The sequence below is a fragment of the Rattus norvegicus genome, chromosome 17 (genome assembly GCF_021556685.1).
Source record: "Rattus norvegicus strain SHRSP/BbbUtx chromosome 17, alternate assembly SHRSP_T2T, whole genome shotgun sequence".
NCBI lineage: Eukaryota > Metazoa > Chordata > Mammalia > Rodentia > Muridae > Rattus > Rattus norvegicus.
Window position 1 is genome coordinate 64,918,671 of NC_141550.1, and position 16,870 is coordinate 64,935,540.

General features: G+C 41.4%; 1 protein-coding gene across 3 annotated transcripts in view; it reads left to right on the forward strand.

The window, feature by feature from the left end:
• Positions 1-16,870, forward strand: part of Ryr2 (ryanodine receptor 2) — a 593,362-nt gene that overhangs the window by 198,705 nt on the left and 377,787 nt on the right. For all 3 annotated transcript variants that reach the window (XM_087591546.1, NM_032078.3, NM_001191043.3), the window contains 1 exon segment: positions 4,423-4,527. In XM_087591546.1, coding sequence (XP_087447672.1) covers positions 4,423-4,527 — 105 coding nt within the window.

Here is a 16,870-nt window from a genome sequence, read left to right on the forward strand (position 1 = left end):
ACCATCTGTCTATCTATCATCTATCATCTATCTATCTATTATCTATCTATCTATCTATCTATCTATCTATCTATCTATCATCTATCATCTATCTGTCATCTATCTATCATCTGTCTATCTATCTATCATCTACCTATCATCTATCTATCTATCTATCTATCTATCTATCTATCTATCTATCTATCTATGTGTGCATATGTGTGGGTGCTTCTCATGGCATGGGTGTGAAGGTCAGAGAACAGCTTTTGAGGATCAATTTTATCCTTCTACCATAAGGGTCAGGTGGATCGAATTCAGGTCATTGAGGGATTGGTGGGAAAGAGCCTTTACCCACTGAATCATCTCATCGACCCCATAACTTTTTAGTAATAGATTTATTTACCTTGAACTTCTTCTCAGACCATCATTCCAATGTGCAAGCAAATGACTGGAAGTTATGGGTTTAAAATGCAGCAAGTATGTGGGCCATACCTAGAGTCTGAATGGTTGGTATAATGCCCTCCTGTTTGAGATCATAAATAATAGGGTAGAGATGGTGAGATGGCTTATTGGTTAAGAGTGCATTCTACTCTTGTAGAGAACATGAGTTCCACTGTGTGATATTAAAAGTAGTTTCCAGGGTGTAGGTGGAGTGGATCACAACTGCTCATGATTCCACCTCTAGGAGATCTATCTGGTGCTATCTTCTGGCTTCTGAGGGCAACTGCACACACGGAAAATATGTTCACACAGATATGCACATAAGTAAAAGCCATTTAAAAATCAATACTGCTTCACATTTCATAGGGTAGAAGTCCACCCTGCTTGCAGTAGGCTGGCCTTGACAGTGTGAGAAACCAGGAGCTGCATGGGTGCCTGGGTGTTCCGCATCCATGCAGCTTTGATAATTTAAGAGGCCTGATGCATGAATAACTCTTTGTGTTTTGTAGGACATAGCTCAGCATCACTTGGAACTCACTAAGTAGCTGAGGATAACCTTGAACCTTCAATCTTTTGCCTCCACTACCCCAGTGCTGGGATTATAGGATTGTGCTACCACACTTGGTTTTTGGTACCAACTGAAGCCAGTGAACCCAGAACTCTGTGCATGCTAGGCAAGGACTCCTTCAACTGAGTGACATGCCCATCCCCTGTGTGTGCTCGAACGCGCGTGCATGCACATTGGTCTTCCCAATTTCAAGGATGCTAGTCAGGTATGACTCCCACTCCTGATGCACGTGAACAGAGTTGATGTGATACACTGTGTGACATTAAAGAGAAAGAGGCATGTGGGAAGGAATGTGACCCTGACGCACGCCCATGTAAAGTTTGGCATAGGTACAGTTGGCCTTTGGTTTTTGAAAAAGAGTTTTAAAAAGTGGCTTGCACTGCCTAAGTACTATTAGATTTGAAAGATGTCGTATCTTGGATACATGATTCTGTAGCACCACGAAGTCCTTGGGTATTGTGCTATAAACATGGATATTGAGGAGCAGAAACCCTTTGAACCACCACTAATTCATGAGAGATTTTCATAATTAAGTGCTAAATCGGCACAGCTGTGGCCTTTGAGGTGATAATGTCCTGCTAATCATCCCTCATTTAAACCTGCTAATGCCTCTCTCCTACCTAGACCCTGTTGTGGTCCAGCGAGCCTAGTTCAATGCCTCCAGCTTTTCTGAACAATTTGAATGCCTGGGGATACCCAGGTGTACCAGCTTTATTAATTAGCGAACATTTACCCTTGTCTTTCAGAGAAGTGACATGCAGAATTCATTGGCTTGGGAACAGTTGTTTTGCCAAGGTGCTCATATTAGGTTCTGTGGAGAAGAGGGGTAGAGGGGAGAGAACAGGCCAAAATGGGGCAGGGGAGGTGGCTCAGCGGGCAAAGTCTTTGATGTGCAAGTGTGAAGGCCTGAGTTCTGGTGACTAGACCCCCAAGTTAAAATCCAGGTCCTAGGCAGGGTCACAGAGCTCATGAGCCAGTAGTCTGTGAGCTTCAGGATTAAGGAGAAATCCTGTCTCAAAAATGATATGAAAAGTGATGGGGAAAGACATCAGCATGCATGCTAACATGTGCACACATTAACATATACACTTACCTGTACAAATGTTTTTTTTTTAAAGTAGACTTAAAAAAAGATGTATGATGGAATGAGAAACATCCATTGAGAAGCATAAACCTTGAAAGAGTATCTCCAGACTGGCAATATTATAACTGAGGCTTTGAAGCCATGTAAAGAGGAAACCATGAAGTGAGGTGTTTTTTGGTGTATTCTGACTAGTATTTCCCTCTCACAATGTGTACCAAAGGTCATTGGTCATGAGCCCAGGGTCATATTGCCACTGAGGGAACATATAAACATCAGAACGATGATTTTCACCAGCTGGTGGGTGAAATCTTGCCAGGTCTCTGTCTAGTCAGTACATTAGCAGCAGCAATGTACTGCACCACTTTGATGCCCCTCTAATGTAGGGAGGAGCTGACCACCTCCCCCTCCCCCTCAGAGGCCATGGTGCCTTGCCAGAAGCTGCTCAGCAGATGGGTGGCCAAGCACTCAAGAGCTCTCCTCAGACACAGTCCATCTGCTCTATCTTAAAGCATGTGGGTATCTTTCTATGTCTCGGCTGGCCAGCAGCTTCTCTCTTAATTTGCACCTCTGAGATTCTGAGCCTTCTGTGAGGCTTTTCTTAAGTTGGAGAGATAAAATTGTATTTTATTGGCAGCTCTTTTCAGCTTAGAAGATGGCAGGCTTTTAAATCCTTGAGTCTTGGTGACTCCATGGAGTAGGAGGGTTCTTTCAGTCCATAGATAGGAAGCCCGAGAATCCTTCCATATGGCTTTTGCCTGATCACCCATCAGAACTCAAATCCGAGTCCCTTCTTTTCTCTTTGCTGTCAAGCTATCAAGATTGAAAAACGGCATCCATTTTAAAAACATATTTTGAATCACCTCCATGTTTCCCTGAAGGTTGCTTGAAACATACTGGAAGGAGGTATAAAAATTAAACTAACTTGTTTGCCTTCAACCTAGGATTCCTAACAGAAAATCAAAATGAGACATTCACTAAAACTAAAACTCACTCTATCTCTACATACATGTGTTTAACTTTCTGGAAACAGTTGAAGTTAACATAGGCCTAAATACAAATAAATGGGAGAATGCAACACGCACTTCTGTGTAGACAGGAGCCAAATCCCCATGACCCAAGTTGAAGGCAAAATATGAGTCCAGCCACAGGAATATAAATGTTTACCCGGTGTCAATGAATATTTTATATCAATTCACTTTTTCTGTTTGCATAACTCTATATTAATTTGAGCAACTGTTACTTTTGTCTTTTTAATATCTTTGTAATTGTCAGGCAGTGTGGTAAACTAGAAGTGGATATGTGAGAGCTGGAGAAACCTGGGTCCTAAAATGGACTCAAGTAAAAATTAGCCAGACATGGTGGTGCACACTTGTAATCCCAGTGCTGGGGAGGCAGAGACAGGAGACTTTCTGGACTCACTGTCAGCTAGGTTAGACTACTTGAGAACTTCAGACCAAAGAGAGGCCCTGCTTTAATAAAGGAAAGGTATATGGGTCTGAAGAGATAGTTTAGAGACTGAAGGCAAGGCCATCCAGACTGCTCCACCTGGGGATTCACCCCACATATAGTCAACAAACCCAGACACTATTGGGGATGGCAGGAAGTACAAGCTGACAGGAGCCTGGTATAGCTATCTCCTGAGAGGCTCTGCCAGAGCCTGACAAAGACAAAGGTGGATGCCGGAAGCCAACCATTGAACTGAGAATGGGGTCCCCAATGGAGGAGTTAGAGAAAGGACTGAAGGAGCTGAAGGGGTTTGCAATCCCATAGGAAGAGCAATATCAACCAACCAGACACCCTAGAGCTCCCAGGAATTAAACCACCAACAAAAGAGTACACATGGAAGGACCCATGTGTCCAGCCCCATGTGTAGCAGAGGATGGCCTTGTAGGGCATTAATGGGAGGAGAGACCCTTGGTCCTGTGAAGGCTGCCCCAGTGTAAGGGAATGCCAGGGCAGGGAGGTGGAAGGGAGTGGGTAGACAGGTGAGGGAGCCCCCTCATAGAAGCAGGGGGAGAGGTGGATGGGCTAGGGGATTTTCGGAGGTGAAACCTGGAAAGGAGATAACATTTGAAATGTAAATACATAAAATATTCAGCACACACACAAACACATGCACACATACACTCACAGACACACAGTAAGGAATTAATTATGAACAGAAAGCACAACGCATACTACATAGGAAGAAGATGGTGAGAGGTGACCTGTGGAAAGGGAAACGAAGGGAAGGGAAGGGAAGGGAAGGGAAGGGAAGGGAAGGGAAGAAGGGAAGCTTTTAGACATTCTCTAGGCTGCATGCTTGAGGAGGATGTCCTCCTGATGGCTTTCTCTCTCTCTCCTCACCTAGAATGTCCCCCCGGACCTGTCCATCTGCACCTTTGTGCTGGAGCAGTCCCTGTCAGTACGGGCCCTGCAGGAGATGCTGGCCAACACAGTGGAAAAGTCAGAAGGGGTGAGTACTTATTTTCTGTAGTCTTGGGGTCTTTTTTACTGAACTTAGCTGTGTGTGCATCTTTGTTTGCCTGGGTATTATGATTTTTTTCTAAGTCAGTGGCTTCTACAAGTGGGTTCCTTATATTTGATTATCTAGCTATCTAGCAGGCTTAGGATGTCTTAAAGACATATAAAAAGACAATCCAGCCTCCATCTACTTCTTGCTTATGTGTGTAGTTTGTGAGTATTTGTGTGTCTCCTTACATGTGCCATGTCACAGTCTGATTTTGTGCCTGGTCATTTATCATTGAGCTCTGTGGCCTCTTCAGATGCCTTTCCCATGCAACATCCCTAAGCATCTTCGTAACTAACACAGTTTCATGGCACCATTCTGAATTTTAAGTGACGAAACTACAGCAGTAGCTCCAGCGAGTTGTAATCTGTAATTTTGAGAACAAGCCAAACCATCTCCTGAAAATTAAAACTCCTATTCTCTCTCCTCATGGAGATATTTTTCTTTGAAAGTCTATTGGATTATTTTAATTAATTTTTTTTGGAAGACACAGGATTGCTGCTTTTTGGAGTATTGCCTGTTCTTAATCAGTTCATTAAAGTCTTCAGACCATCAGGAGCATACGTGGCCATCACACACCTTCCCACTTACCAAGGTGTTTCGAAGTCTAAAAACCTATTTGTTTCCGGGAATTCAACTGGTGCTTCCTTTTGCCGTTATTAACTATGTGTTGTCATCATTGAGCCCCCTTTTTAATTTGTATAAATAAAGAGATTTAAAAAATACTGTCATAAAGTTTTACAAGGTGACCAATCAGCTATGCTATATTTTATTCTTAAGGTCTTCAAACACATCTTATAACTTTTGTGTTTTTTTCCCTCAATTCTAAATTAATTTTTCACATATGAGATATATGTGTGACCAATGTGGACAAACCATTTATGGCTATCATCCTGAGAGTTTTATATTTGTCTGAAATTCTTCGGAAATAAAATGGAACACACAGGAACGATTCTGTGTCTTAGTTTCCGTTTTAGGTGCGAGTCGGAGCTCAAGTGTTAACATGGCCATCCTGTACCCATCTCACAATATTTTGCTTTTCCGTAACCAATTTAGTTGATTTAAAAATTAAATCTCAAGAAATTCTGTGAGGGAGTGTGCTTGCACAGTGTTGGGAGTGAACGTTTCAGTAGTGTTTGTGGGAGACAGTTTGAGGGTGACCCAAAAATTAGAAATAGAACTGTCACATGGTCTAGCAATTCCACCACAAGGTATAGATCCTGAGAAAATAAAATGAGTATGTTGAAGAGAAAAGAGTTCTAACATAATGATTAAATATGGGAAAGAATGGTGATTTCATTCGCCATTGTACAGAAAGCTGGTTTGCCAGCCCTCAGATATGACACCCGCTTCATATTATTCAAAAGTCACTTTTGGTCACTACAAAACACAGGCCTCCCATATCAGTAGGTGTGAAGGTTTTAGAATTTATCTTTCCTTTGTCAAGGTTTTGCATTCTGTTGCAGTGGAGTTAAGTTATGAAAAGGTGAAGCTGGTTTCTTTCTGGAACAACCTCTTGTGGCTTTAAAATAACATGAAGACCTAACAATGCTGAAATTTGAATCTGCCCTTACAAACAAAACTCTAAGCAGTTATCTGCGTTTGCCATTATTGCTTTCCCATTGTTGTGGATTCTGGCTTACCTCAGTTGCCCTAAATTAAAAATGTATGTTACAAAGCCGCTTTTTCTCAACGTCACTTTTGCACAAGCTGAATCCATGAGGTTGAACTAGGCAATATCACGTGCCCAGAGGAAACAATTTAAAGTAGCATTTAGGGAGTTGTGTTTTTAACTTTTTATTGTTAGAATTCTGGACACACACACACACACACACACACACACACACACACACATCGCTGCCACAGTGCTTTTACTTAGTCGAGTTTTGAGTTGTTCTTTAGCTAGAAAATGTCTACCACAGTTACAGTAGACATCCGTGTGAGGTGTTAGATCAGCATCTTTCAAAGCCCCACATGGTTGCCATAAGCATTAGTCAGGATGTAGAGTGTGGTAGGACTCGCCCATAGCATCAGTTCTCAACCTGTGGGTTGCTACCCCTTTGGGAATCAAATGACACTCACACAGGGGGTACCTAAGACCCTTAGAAAGTACAGCTTCATTATGATCCACAGCGGTAGTAAAAATAGTTACGAAGTAGCAGTGAAGGCAGTTTTATGGTTGGGGGTCACCAGAACATCAGGAATTGTATTAGAAGGTCACAGCATTAGGAAGGTTGAGAACCATTGTCCTGTATAGGATGTTGGGGTGGTGTGAACAGTGTGGGATACATCATAATGGATCTTGAGGAGGTCTAGGTTAGGAAGCCTTCCCAACTGAGTAATAGCAGTTTCTCTTTTAAACAGCCCTGTTACATATATATATATATATATATATATATATATATATATATATATATATATATATATATATATATATTCCCCCCCAGTCAATCATCAGGTCAGGGTTAGGCTGTGTAACTGGCAGGTGCCCTAGGAAATGAGTCTCTTGGACTCAGCACATATGCATTCCTCTCTTCCCAGCCATGTAACACCTCTCTAAACCAAAAGCATTCTGGATTATTTCATCCACAGTGATAGGAGTCCATTGTGCGAGAAAACAGAGATAGAGGTCTGAGATACATGTAAGCTTTCGATGAATTGTATCAGTGTTTGCAATTCAGAGAATCACGACAGTAAAGGGCAGCAAGCCGCTGCCCACAGATGCCTGAAGATGCTGAGAACAGAGAGAGCCCAGCGAGGCTGCAGAAGGTTGCATCTGTTGTGCTGTGTCTACTGCATCTTGCTCAAGTTTTTAGTTTTTTTTTTTTCTGACTTCTGTACATACCCATCTTTCCTTCTTGTCCTTCTGCGAGTCCTGGATTTCCTGTGGCTCTTAGTTCTTGTCTGCCTCTGAACCCACCAGGGTGGGTTGCTTCTTCACAGATCACTTTGTGGCTATTGCTCTAGCACAGCGTTCAGAGGCAGAGTGTGAGGGTCCCAACCCTGCCATATCTCAGCACTGCCTTCCCACAGAGGGAAGTGTGCCTTCGTCCTCAAGTTTGAGAATTGGCCAAATGATGTTGGATATAGAAGAGTTAGTAGTCACTGCAAAGTGGCTTACCTAAAATCCTAGCACTCAGAAAGCTTAGGCAGAAGGATTGAGTTTGAGCCCAGCCTGGGGCTACATAGTGAATTCCAAGAAAGTCTGGGCTACAATGTGATGTCCTGTCTCTATACAGATTTCTATTCATACCCTTTTCTTACTTCTCACACATGAGCAACCCACACGGTTGTTCTGGAACTCAGCCCTGCCTACCTTTTTTCTGATCGTGGTGGCTTCCTTCCTTTGGAACCTTGGCTACTCCCACACTCTAGGTCTGCCACACAGAGCTGAGCAGCTTAATGATGATGTCATTATGTTAAAAACACAGTGACAGCACTTGCTATTCTAGTTTCAAAGAGTTTAACCCTTTGTTTAACTTTTCGCTCTTGAGGTTGGTTTCATCTTGGCTAACTTACAAAAAAAAAAAAATAGTTGACATACCCTTCTCTTTATATGACTTCATTTTTAAACACATAGTTGAAACCTGCTTCTGTGGGCACACCTGCCAAGTGAGAAGTGATACACAGTGGTGGGAAGAGCTTGTTCAGGAGATTTACTGAAGCTTCTTTCTAACAATATTTGCAGCATTTGCTGCAAAGGCTTCTCCTTTGTTTAATGCCACAACTGCAACACACAACTTGTATGACCTATTTTGGAGCATGTATTTTAAAAAAAAAAACACTTTATATTACCTGTCCTTTCTGTCATTTGGTATTGGTTGTCTTTGGTTCTAGAAGACTATAGAACCTTGCCCATTTTGGCCTTGACTTATGACTATTTGACTGCTACCTGGAATATACTATATTCCAAGGTATGTAAAGTTTTCTGTGAGCCTTAAATGCAGGTGAAAGTTGAGGAAATAAGGGTCAGAGGCTGAGGATGTCTGCTGCTAGATAGTGGCCCCAAGACATGAGAGGGAAATTGCACCCACAAATCTTAAGCTATGGTTGAACAAACCAACATAATGACAATACCAGTTGACATGACAAGCTGAGTAGGGGATAGTCAAGAAGGTCCTACCCCTAGATGAAGAGCTTCAGGAGATCAGTTCCCACATAGGTTGTCCAACCCCAAGTGATCAGCCCTGCATTCATTACCAGCAATGCTAAATGAATTAAGTAGGTTGTATATACCTGTGTACATATTTACATATGCATATAACAATAGAAATAGAAGAAGAAGAAGGAGGAGGAAGAGGAGGAGGAAGAGGAGGAGGAGGAGGAGGAGGAGGAGGAGGAGGAGAAGAAGAAGAAGAAGAAGAAGAAGAAGAAGAAGAAGAAGAAGAAGAAGAAGAAGAAGAAGAAGAAGAAGAAGAAGAAGTAGTAATGAATTGGGAAGAAGGGTGTATGTAGTAGGAGCTGGGGAAGTCAAGCAGATGCAGTATTCACGTATGAAGTTCTCAGCCAAATATTAAAATTAGACACTAAAAAGTAACTATAGCATAATCTAGGAAGATGTAATTAGAATTAGCCAGAGTCTGCCCATATAGCCTCTTCTCAGATGGGGAAGTATGTTGGTGTTTCTGTCACTTCTTCAGTTTAAGTCATGGTAGGCATATCTCACCGTGGATCTTAGTGGTTTACTATAGGTTACAAGTGATGCTTTTAAAGTAAATAAAATTAGGAGATGATAAATATTATGAAAATATAATATCAAGATGAATCTTGAATGAATTGAATTCCAGTCACTCACTTAATTAATACCATTTTTTTAACGTTTGGAAATAAGCTATGACATATAAAGTCCCTATGGATCTAACAGTGACTAATGTGAGTTTTGCCATTGATGGTTCTGTGATTGCAAGGTCAGAAAAATAACTACATTTCTTGAGGACTATGTTAAGTATATAGGATTTCTAATTTCTGATTCTGGCTTTTTTTCTTAGTTTTAAACTCCTCCTCCATGCAATTAGGATTACTCTCAAAACTACTAGCATAAGATAATTTCAAGTTTGTTTCCAGGAATAATTATTATGCTATTCTCTAGAATTCATGTAGAAAATGGAACTTCTGGAATGAAAACATATGATATTTTCACCAATATTCTTTATCTTCTGAGGAAAAAAAATCACTTTGTATAATAGACACTCACAGAAATTCTCCTGCCTCAGACTCCTAGGTGCTAGGATTATAGGTGAGAGCCATGACACCTGGTTCAGAGGTATTCGTAAAGTCACATGAATGGTTCCATTTACTCAAATAGTTTATTCGATACAAAACTATAAGCATACTGCTTGTTTTTAAATAACTTTTTCTTCTAAGGAAAGGGACAGGGACGCCCCAGTGGCCTAATTGTTGGTCGAGCTAGCAGATGTAAGGTGATCCTGTATTTTTTGTGTGAAAAAAATGAGTTGTAGGATGTGACATATTAACAACTTTTAAATTTTATTCTCATAAAATTTCATCTCTTTGAGTCGTGTACTCTGAGAATACTCAAAAGTGCATGAAAAGACTACTAGGTGAACTCACTGGAAGATGAATTTTTTTAAAGTACATTTAAAAAATATCAAAGCACTATAAGTGAGTTTTTATGAGTACATGTATTGAGCCTTGAGGTACCAATTTCAGATAAGCAATTGCATAAAAAAATGATCTTGTACCTGTGCAAGATCAAAAGGTGAAATTCAGGGAGTCTAATGCTGTGTCTTGTAATTACCAAGTACTAGGATTATACAGCAGACTCAAGTCCAACCCTGGTAGGCCACTGAGCAATCTCTGTGCCCCGTAGTCTCCTTATTTATAGAGTAAGACAAAACAATAGCATCTCCCTCATGGAGTCATGAGACTTAAATCTGTGACAGACACAGGGCATGCTCCCCCCCGCCCCCCACCACACACACACACACACACACACACACACACACACACACACACACACACACACACACACACGGAAGGCTTTAGGGTGTGTTCATGAATTGGTATGCTTTCTCTGTTGAGTAGTTCAATGACATCTGGATCAGCACATCATTTCACTCAGAACAGCAAATATCCACAGGTTCAGTTGTCAGTTCCCTCTGTCTCTTCAAACAAATGACCACCACTGTCATACACTGCTTGACACATTGCTATTCTCTTACATTCCTAGAACTCACATGTTTATTAATTTTGTTAGCTGAAGCAGAGGTGAGTGTAATCAGGTGTGTTTAGTTAAAGCTCTTGTTATCATGTAAAGGCATCAGCCAGAAGCACTCTAACGGAGGAAGGGTCTATTTTGACTCAATATGTCCACCATGGCGGGGAAGGCACAGAGGCAGGGAGGAAGGTAGGTGATCAGGTTACATCCACAATTGGGAGGCAAAGAATGATGAACACTATTGTTCAGCTCACTTCTCTTATTCAGTCCACTGAGGGACAGTGAAAGGCACCCTGGTTCCCAATTGAGGAGGTTTGAAAACCCAGTGACCCTGAAAGGGATGGTAGGCATTTGGCCTGACTCCCAGGAAACCAGGCCTGTCATTAGTCCACAGCTGTCCATAGATTTGTGACCATCAGTCATGTAAGGGCAATGCCCCAAACCCCTCCACAGGTAGAGGATGTGACCACAGGTCAGTAGGCTCAAGACATATCCTATTTATAATGAGGTACCTAAAGGCCTGGAGGCTTAGCCAATCACCTTTTTTTTCCAAACACTCCTCCCTACAAAAGGTATTTAGTCTCAGGACCACTCTGAGAAGTGGTTTTACTCATCCACTTTCCCCCTCGGCCCCAGCCTAGATCCAGCCTAAGGGCCACCACTCTGTTCTCAGCTCTTCCAAGGCATTCCAGCAGCTCCTGGATGCCCAAGAGCCTAAGAATTCCATGGTCTCCTTGCAGGCCCGTGGACCACTGAGCCAGCTCTGGCTGTGTCCCTCTCTCAAACTGTGCTTCGCCACCCCTGGAACAGTGTCCCGAAGCTTCCTTACAGTCTAACACCTACCCATGGGGTAAGCACAGTCAATTTCCCATGTCCTGTCCCCCAGAGCCACCTGAGTCTTGTGGTGGAATGGACATGGGAGCCCACTAACCTATAGCTCAGGACTGGAACCATGAGATGGTGACACTCACAAAGGGTGAGTTTTCCCACTTTAGTTTAATCTAGTTAAGATAACTACCCCATCTCGTTCAAGGCCAAATACTAATGATCATAACCCTCTTCAGTTGATCTTGGGGACTTGTTTCCTAGGTGATTACAGATCCGCTCAAGTTGACAATTAGTAGTGGCCATCACATTCAATATTTCTATACATTCTTCAAAATACAAGGGGAAGCTCCGAGTACCCAGCACGACCTCCTCCAGTCCACCCTTGTATCTACGAAATGCTTAATGGACTCATGCTTTCCGTAGTAGCTAGTACCATGTCACTACCTCTTTGTATGAGAAATTTCTGTTCTCAGATGTCTACTGTAACTTACAGTGTCTTGAAGGGCTGGGTTCTGTTTACATCTGATTTCTGGAACATCCCTCTCAAGTAAAACTAAAGACAACCATTTCAGGGAGGAGCCCGGAAATTTTCCTGATAGATGTGTTATTCTCTGTTGTGTCTAAAAGCCCATGTATGTGAACACATTTTTTTCCTTCACACACAGAATTGGAATTGTAATTTAAAATAAATGGGAGTGTAATTTCCTAAACCACCTTCCAGGTGCACAGCTTTGCTGATCCTCACCTATTTTCTTGTCATGTATAGAATGTGGAAGCCTGTGGTTGAAATGTGCGTCTTGTATTCATAGACATTGTTTTCTTTATATTCAGGAGGAAAGGCTGTGTGAGTCTGTATTTGACTGAAGTAGTTCACAGACTCCAGCGTCAAATTCAATAAGGGGGTCAGTTTAATCGGTGTATAATTTAATCACAGTGGCAGAGTTATGGGCTGTCTTAGATTATGAATCTGAATGTATAGGTTATTTGATATGATTAGAACCGTTCGATTTGGACATTTTCTCAGATTTCTTGTGTGCTTACTCTATAAATATACTTATTTATTATTATATATAAATATGGATATTTATATATAGCTACTTCCTAGCAAACAAACAATAGGATTAATTCATGTGATGATCTATTGCAGAATTGCTGGTGTATTGTTTGCTTCTCTGCTGCTGTAATAATAAAACATTGTGACCAAAGATTCCTTATGGAAGAGAGAGTTTATAACGTGCCAGGATTTTTGTTAGACTACCACTGAGTGGGTAGGGGAGTTGTCAGTGTCTTGACTTTATTTGATAGCTACTAGTTAGTTCTTACTTAGACCGATGGAAGCTCTTTAGAAGATGATAACCATGATAATCAAGGTTAGAGGTTTAGTTCCTCATCTTAATTGTGTTTTCTAGACAGTCACATCTGGGTATGATAGGGGACATTTCTTATTCCTATAAGCCCATATCTCTAAGTGGAGCCTGGTGCACACATCTGAAGTCCCCACATGCTTCCTGCACATGCCCTGATCCCTTGGAGTGCCTGAGGGTCTTGACTCTTGATGCACATCCCCTGAGTACTGTGAATGTGACTGTGAATTTATAAGTCATCTTCTGGTCTATGCAGCTCTGCCCTTCTTGGCATGTGTAGGTGTCTAGTTGTAAAGGAAGAGGCCCAGGAGTTATGGAAGAGGGCTGCAGCCACCGTAAAAACACGGTTCACCTTTGCACACATCAATTTTTTTTTCACAGTTTATAGAGCTGGGGTTTAAGGATTTTTTTTCCATGACGTCTAGGGATATTCACAGCAGACCTGAAGTTTCCTTAAGGTTGATACCTAGGATCTTTTCCCTAATAGTTAAGTAATACAGCCTATCATTATCCATGGCTGATGATTCTCTTCCTTTGTGTTGCTTATCAAGTCTTTTAAAATGCATTAAAGCTGTACACAGTCCCAGGCTTGAGACGCAAAGCTGAGCCTTATGCCACACAAGTGTGTCTATTATTAGTCCCCAAATAACAATGATCGCTTATTATAGAAATGTATCACCGTCCAATGAGGTCCATCCTAAGTGGCTGCGTTTTCCCCTCTCATGTTCTTCTAATTTTTTTATTTGTCTCAAATGAGATTCCTTGTAGCATTTAATTGTGCTTAGTAATCCTGATAAACTGCCCACCCAGCAGCCAGCTGCCTGTTATTAACTTAGGGACCCACCATTAGAATTTGTTAACATGAAATCTTCTGCAAGAACCACTTTGACATACTCTTTGCTTCATAAGAGGAAGTGTTGGCTTAAAGTGTACACATTTCCCTGAATTTAGACAAATTCAGGGATCATTTAAATAACAATAAAGCCACCATCCTGCTTCTATAACAGGGATAATTGAGGCGATCTCAGTGTTCTACTGCCTGCTTTAAGCTTTAAGAGGGGGAAAAATAAGTTGCCGAATAAAAATTATGAGTACCTTTTGCTGAACTAGGTCACACATGAGGGTCCAGGACTCCTGAGGTGACTAGTCATGACTGACAGATCTGGCAAAATGGAAGCCTTGTGGGTCATTTAATACAAAGCAGAGTGAAAAGAGAAGTTAGGCTAATGTATATAATTCAGCAAATTACTGGACTTGCTTTTGTGGCCTCATTTGCTTAATTAAATTTATGGTAAAAAACTTTTTTCTCAAACTGACAGTAGAATTTTGCAGTCTCATGCAGTTTAAAAATACACACCACAGCCGTTATTCTCAGGGGCAGATATGGCCTCAGCGTTTATAATCTCTCTAATAAGGATGCTGTGTCTATGTGGTCTCCTTTACTGCTTTGCATTTTCCATTTTGAAATTACTTGGCCTGTTCCTGGAAACACTTCAGAGGCCTCAGTTTGAGGTCTAAAGACGCTCCGATTCTGTCATTTGGAAGTATGTACTAAGAGGCTCAAGATGGCTCAGTCGCTGCTCTTGTGGAGAAACTAGACTTGGCTCCTAGCACCCACTATCTGTTAACTCCAGTTCCTGGGGATCTATCCTCCACCTCTGGTATAAACGGGTGTAAAGCGTATATATGATACGCTGACATACGTGCAGATAAAATGTCCATACATATAAAAGTAAATACACCTTTTTTTAAAAAAATAAAATAAAATGAAATAAAATGTATAATACTGTGGGAAAGAAGTATGTGTGGAGATGGCTCGGCCTTGAGAGAGTATGATCCTGGTCTTCCAGAGGATCATGGCTCAGTTCCTAGCATCTGTACCATGAGGTTCATAACTACCCGTGACTCCCGCTGCAGGCAGTCTGACTTGCTCCTTTGACCTTGCTGGGCATCTGAACTCTCAAGCACAGACCCACCCACATACATATTTGTTTAAAAGATGAGTTCAGAAGGAGAATTGAAAGATTCCTTCGTGGCTGTTGTGTCCAGTAGGCAGGAAAGCATGCTGGAAAGCCTTAGACAGAAGGCCCACAGTAAAAAGTAGAATTTTTCCATTCAGGGGAAAAACTCTGAACTTGAACTGTTAAGCGTTAGCATTCTAACATAGCCGTGTGGATTTCTTTTAGTTCTGTGTTGATTGGCAGTCGGGTCATTTAAGAAATAGTTGGTATCACAGAGTCCACATACAATACATAGCAAGTTTTACAGGGAAAGAAATTTACAAACCCAAGCAGTGTTTGTTTTACATGGTTTCCCATCTGTGTCAGACTCAGCAGGAAACATTTGGAGAGGAAAAAAAAATCAGTAATTCTGTTTCCAGAGAGCAGTTGACCAGTATTGTGACTTTGGGGATAAAAATTTAAAAGGCCTTAAACTAGGAACATTTAAAAATGACTAATTTAGAATTTGTTCACTCTAATAAGAGGTATTATGTTACATAAGAAATATGGTTCAGAGACAATGGAAACTTCCAAGGTAGCTAGGGGATATGGAGCCAGAATCCAGCACAAAAGAAATCCTTCGAGGTATGCCTAACACTTCCAGAAACTTGGGGGTTTAATATTATATATATGTATATATATATGCATGGTATGGGGTATGAGAGATAGCTTAGAAGTTAAGAGAGTGGCCATTCTTGCAGAGGACCTGGGTTCAGTTCCCAGTACTAGTGTAGCAGCATACAATGGGACTCTAATATAATCACCTGCATACATGTGGTGCACATACACTCAGATATGAGCATATGTACACATAAATGAGAATAGTAAATATATACCCGCTGTTGAAATGAATGATAGCACAAAAAGTGGGAAGACAAAAAGCTGCTCTTCCTGGAACATGCTGAAGTTACTGATTTGTACTAGAATGTTAAATGCCTTCCACGCCTAAGTCATCTTTAGCGTGAAGAAGACTGGTGTACACAGCAACCTTTAGGGGAAATGGAATCCAAATATTTGATTAACATAAAAGAGAAGAATGAAGAGAAAAGACTTAAGAACATAGTGGGATTTAATCTGCTCTGAATTTAGATTGTGGCGGTGGCTTTCTGCTCTCTAAATATGGCAAATTAATTTGCTAATTGTGTGCTTTCATAGGCAAAATTATGAAATGTAAATTGTTTCAGTCTCTTCCCTTCCCTCCGCCCTCCCCTCCCTTTCCCTTCTCTTTCCTTATTTCCTCTTCCCTTCTCTCTGTGGTATAGTTGCTGGGGGCAGGTGTGGGTGGTGTGGATAGAGGATCAAGCTAGGAGCTGTGCAGGTAACAGGCAGCAGGAGCTCTGCCACTGAGATCCATCCCTAACTCTGTAAGTCAGGTTTTGGTAACAATTTAACAAGACCAGGAGACCAACAGGATACAAATACAATGATAAATATAATGTAGCAATAAAGCTAAATGTAAGTGAATACAATATTCAGATTAAGATTCCTGAATTAGGGCTGAGGAGGCTGAACATGCAGGAGGCCTGCATACTGCCTTTTCTGTTTCTTGATTGACAAATGCATGCTGTTGAGCCCATTAAATTACAGGAAAAATAAAAGCAGTAGTCTGACAATGTGTGTGCATGGCCGGAGTATCAATGTTACTGACAGAGGAGTGATAGGGCAGGAAACAGGCGATTTGTAGGGCACATGCAATGATCATAGATTTCTATGACTCTGGTGATAGATACTTAGTGAGTCAAGACAGGCACAATGGTGAGGGAAACCTAAGTCAGTCAACCGTGGGTTTAAGACTACAACTGTCATAGTAACTGTTACTGTACACAGGGAGGGTAGTTGACAGGGTGTAGATTTGCAGGAAGCTCTCTGGGACTGTCTTCTCAGCAACCTTTTATACTTTGCAGGGGGAGGGCCTGTCT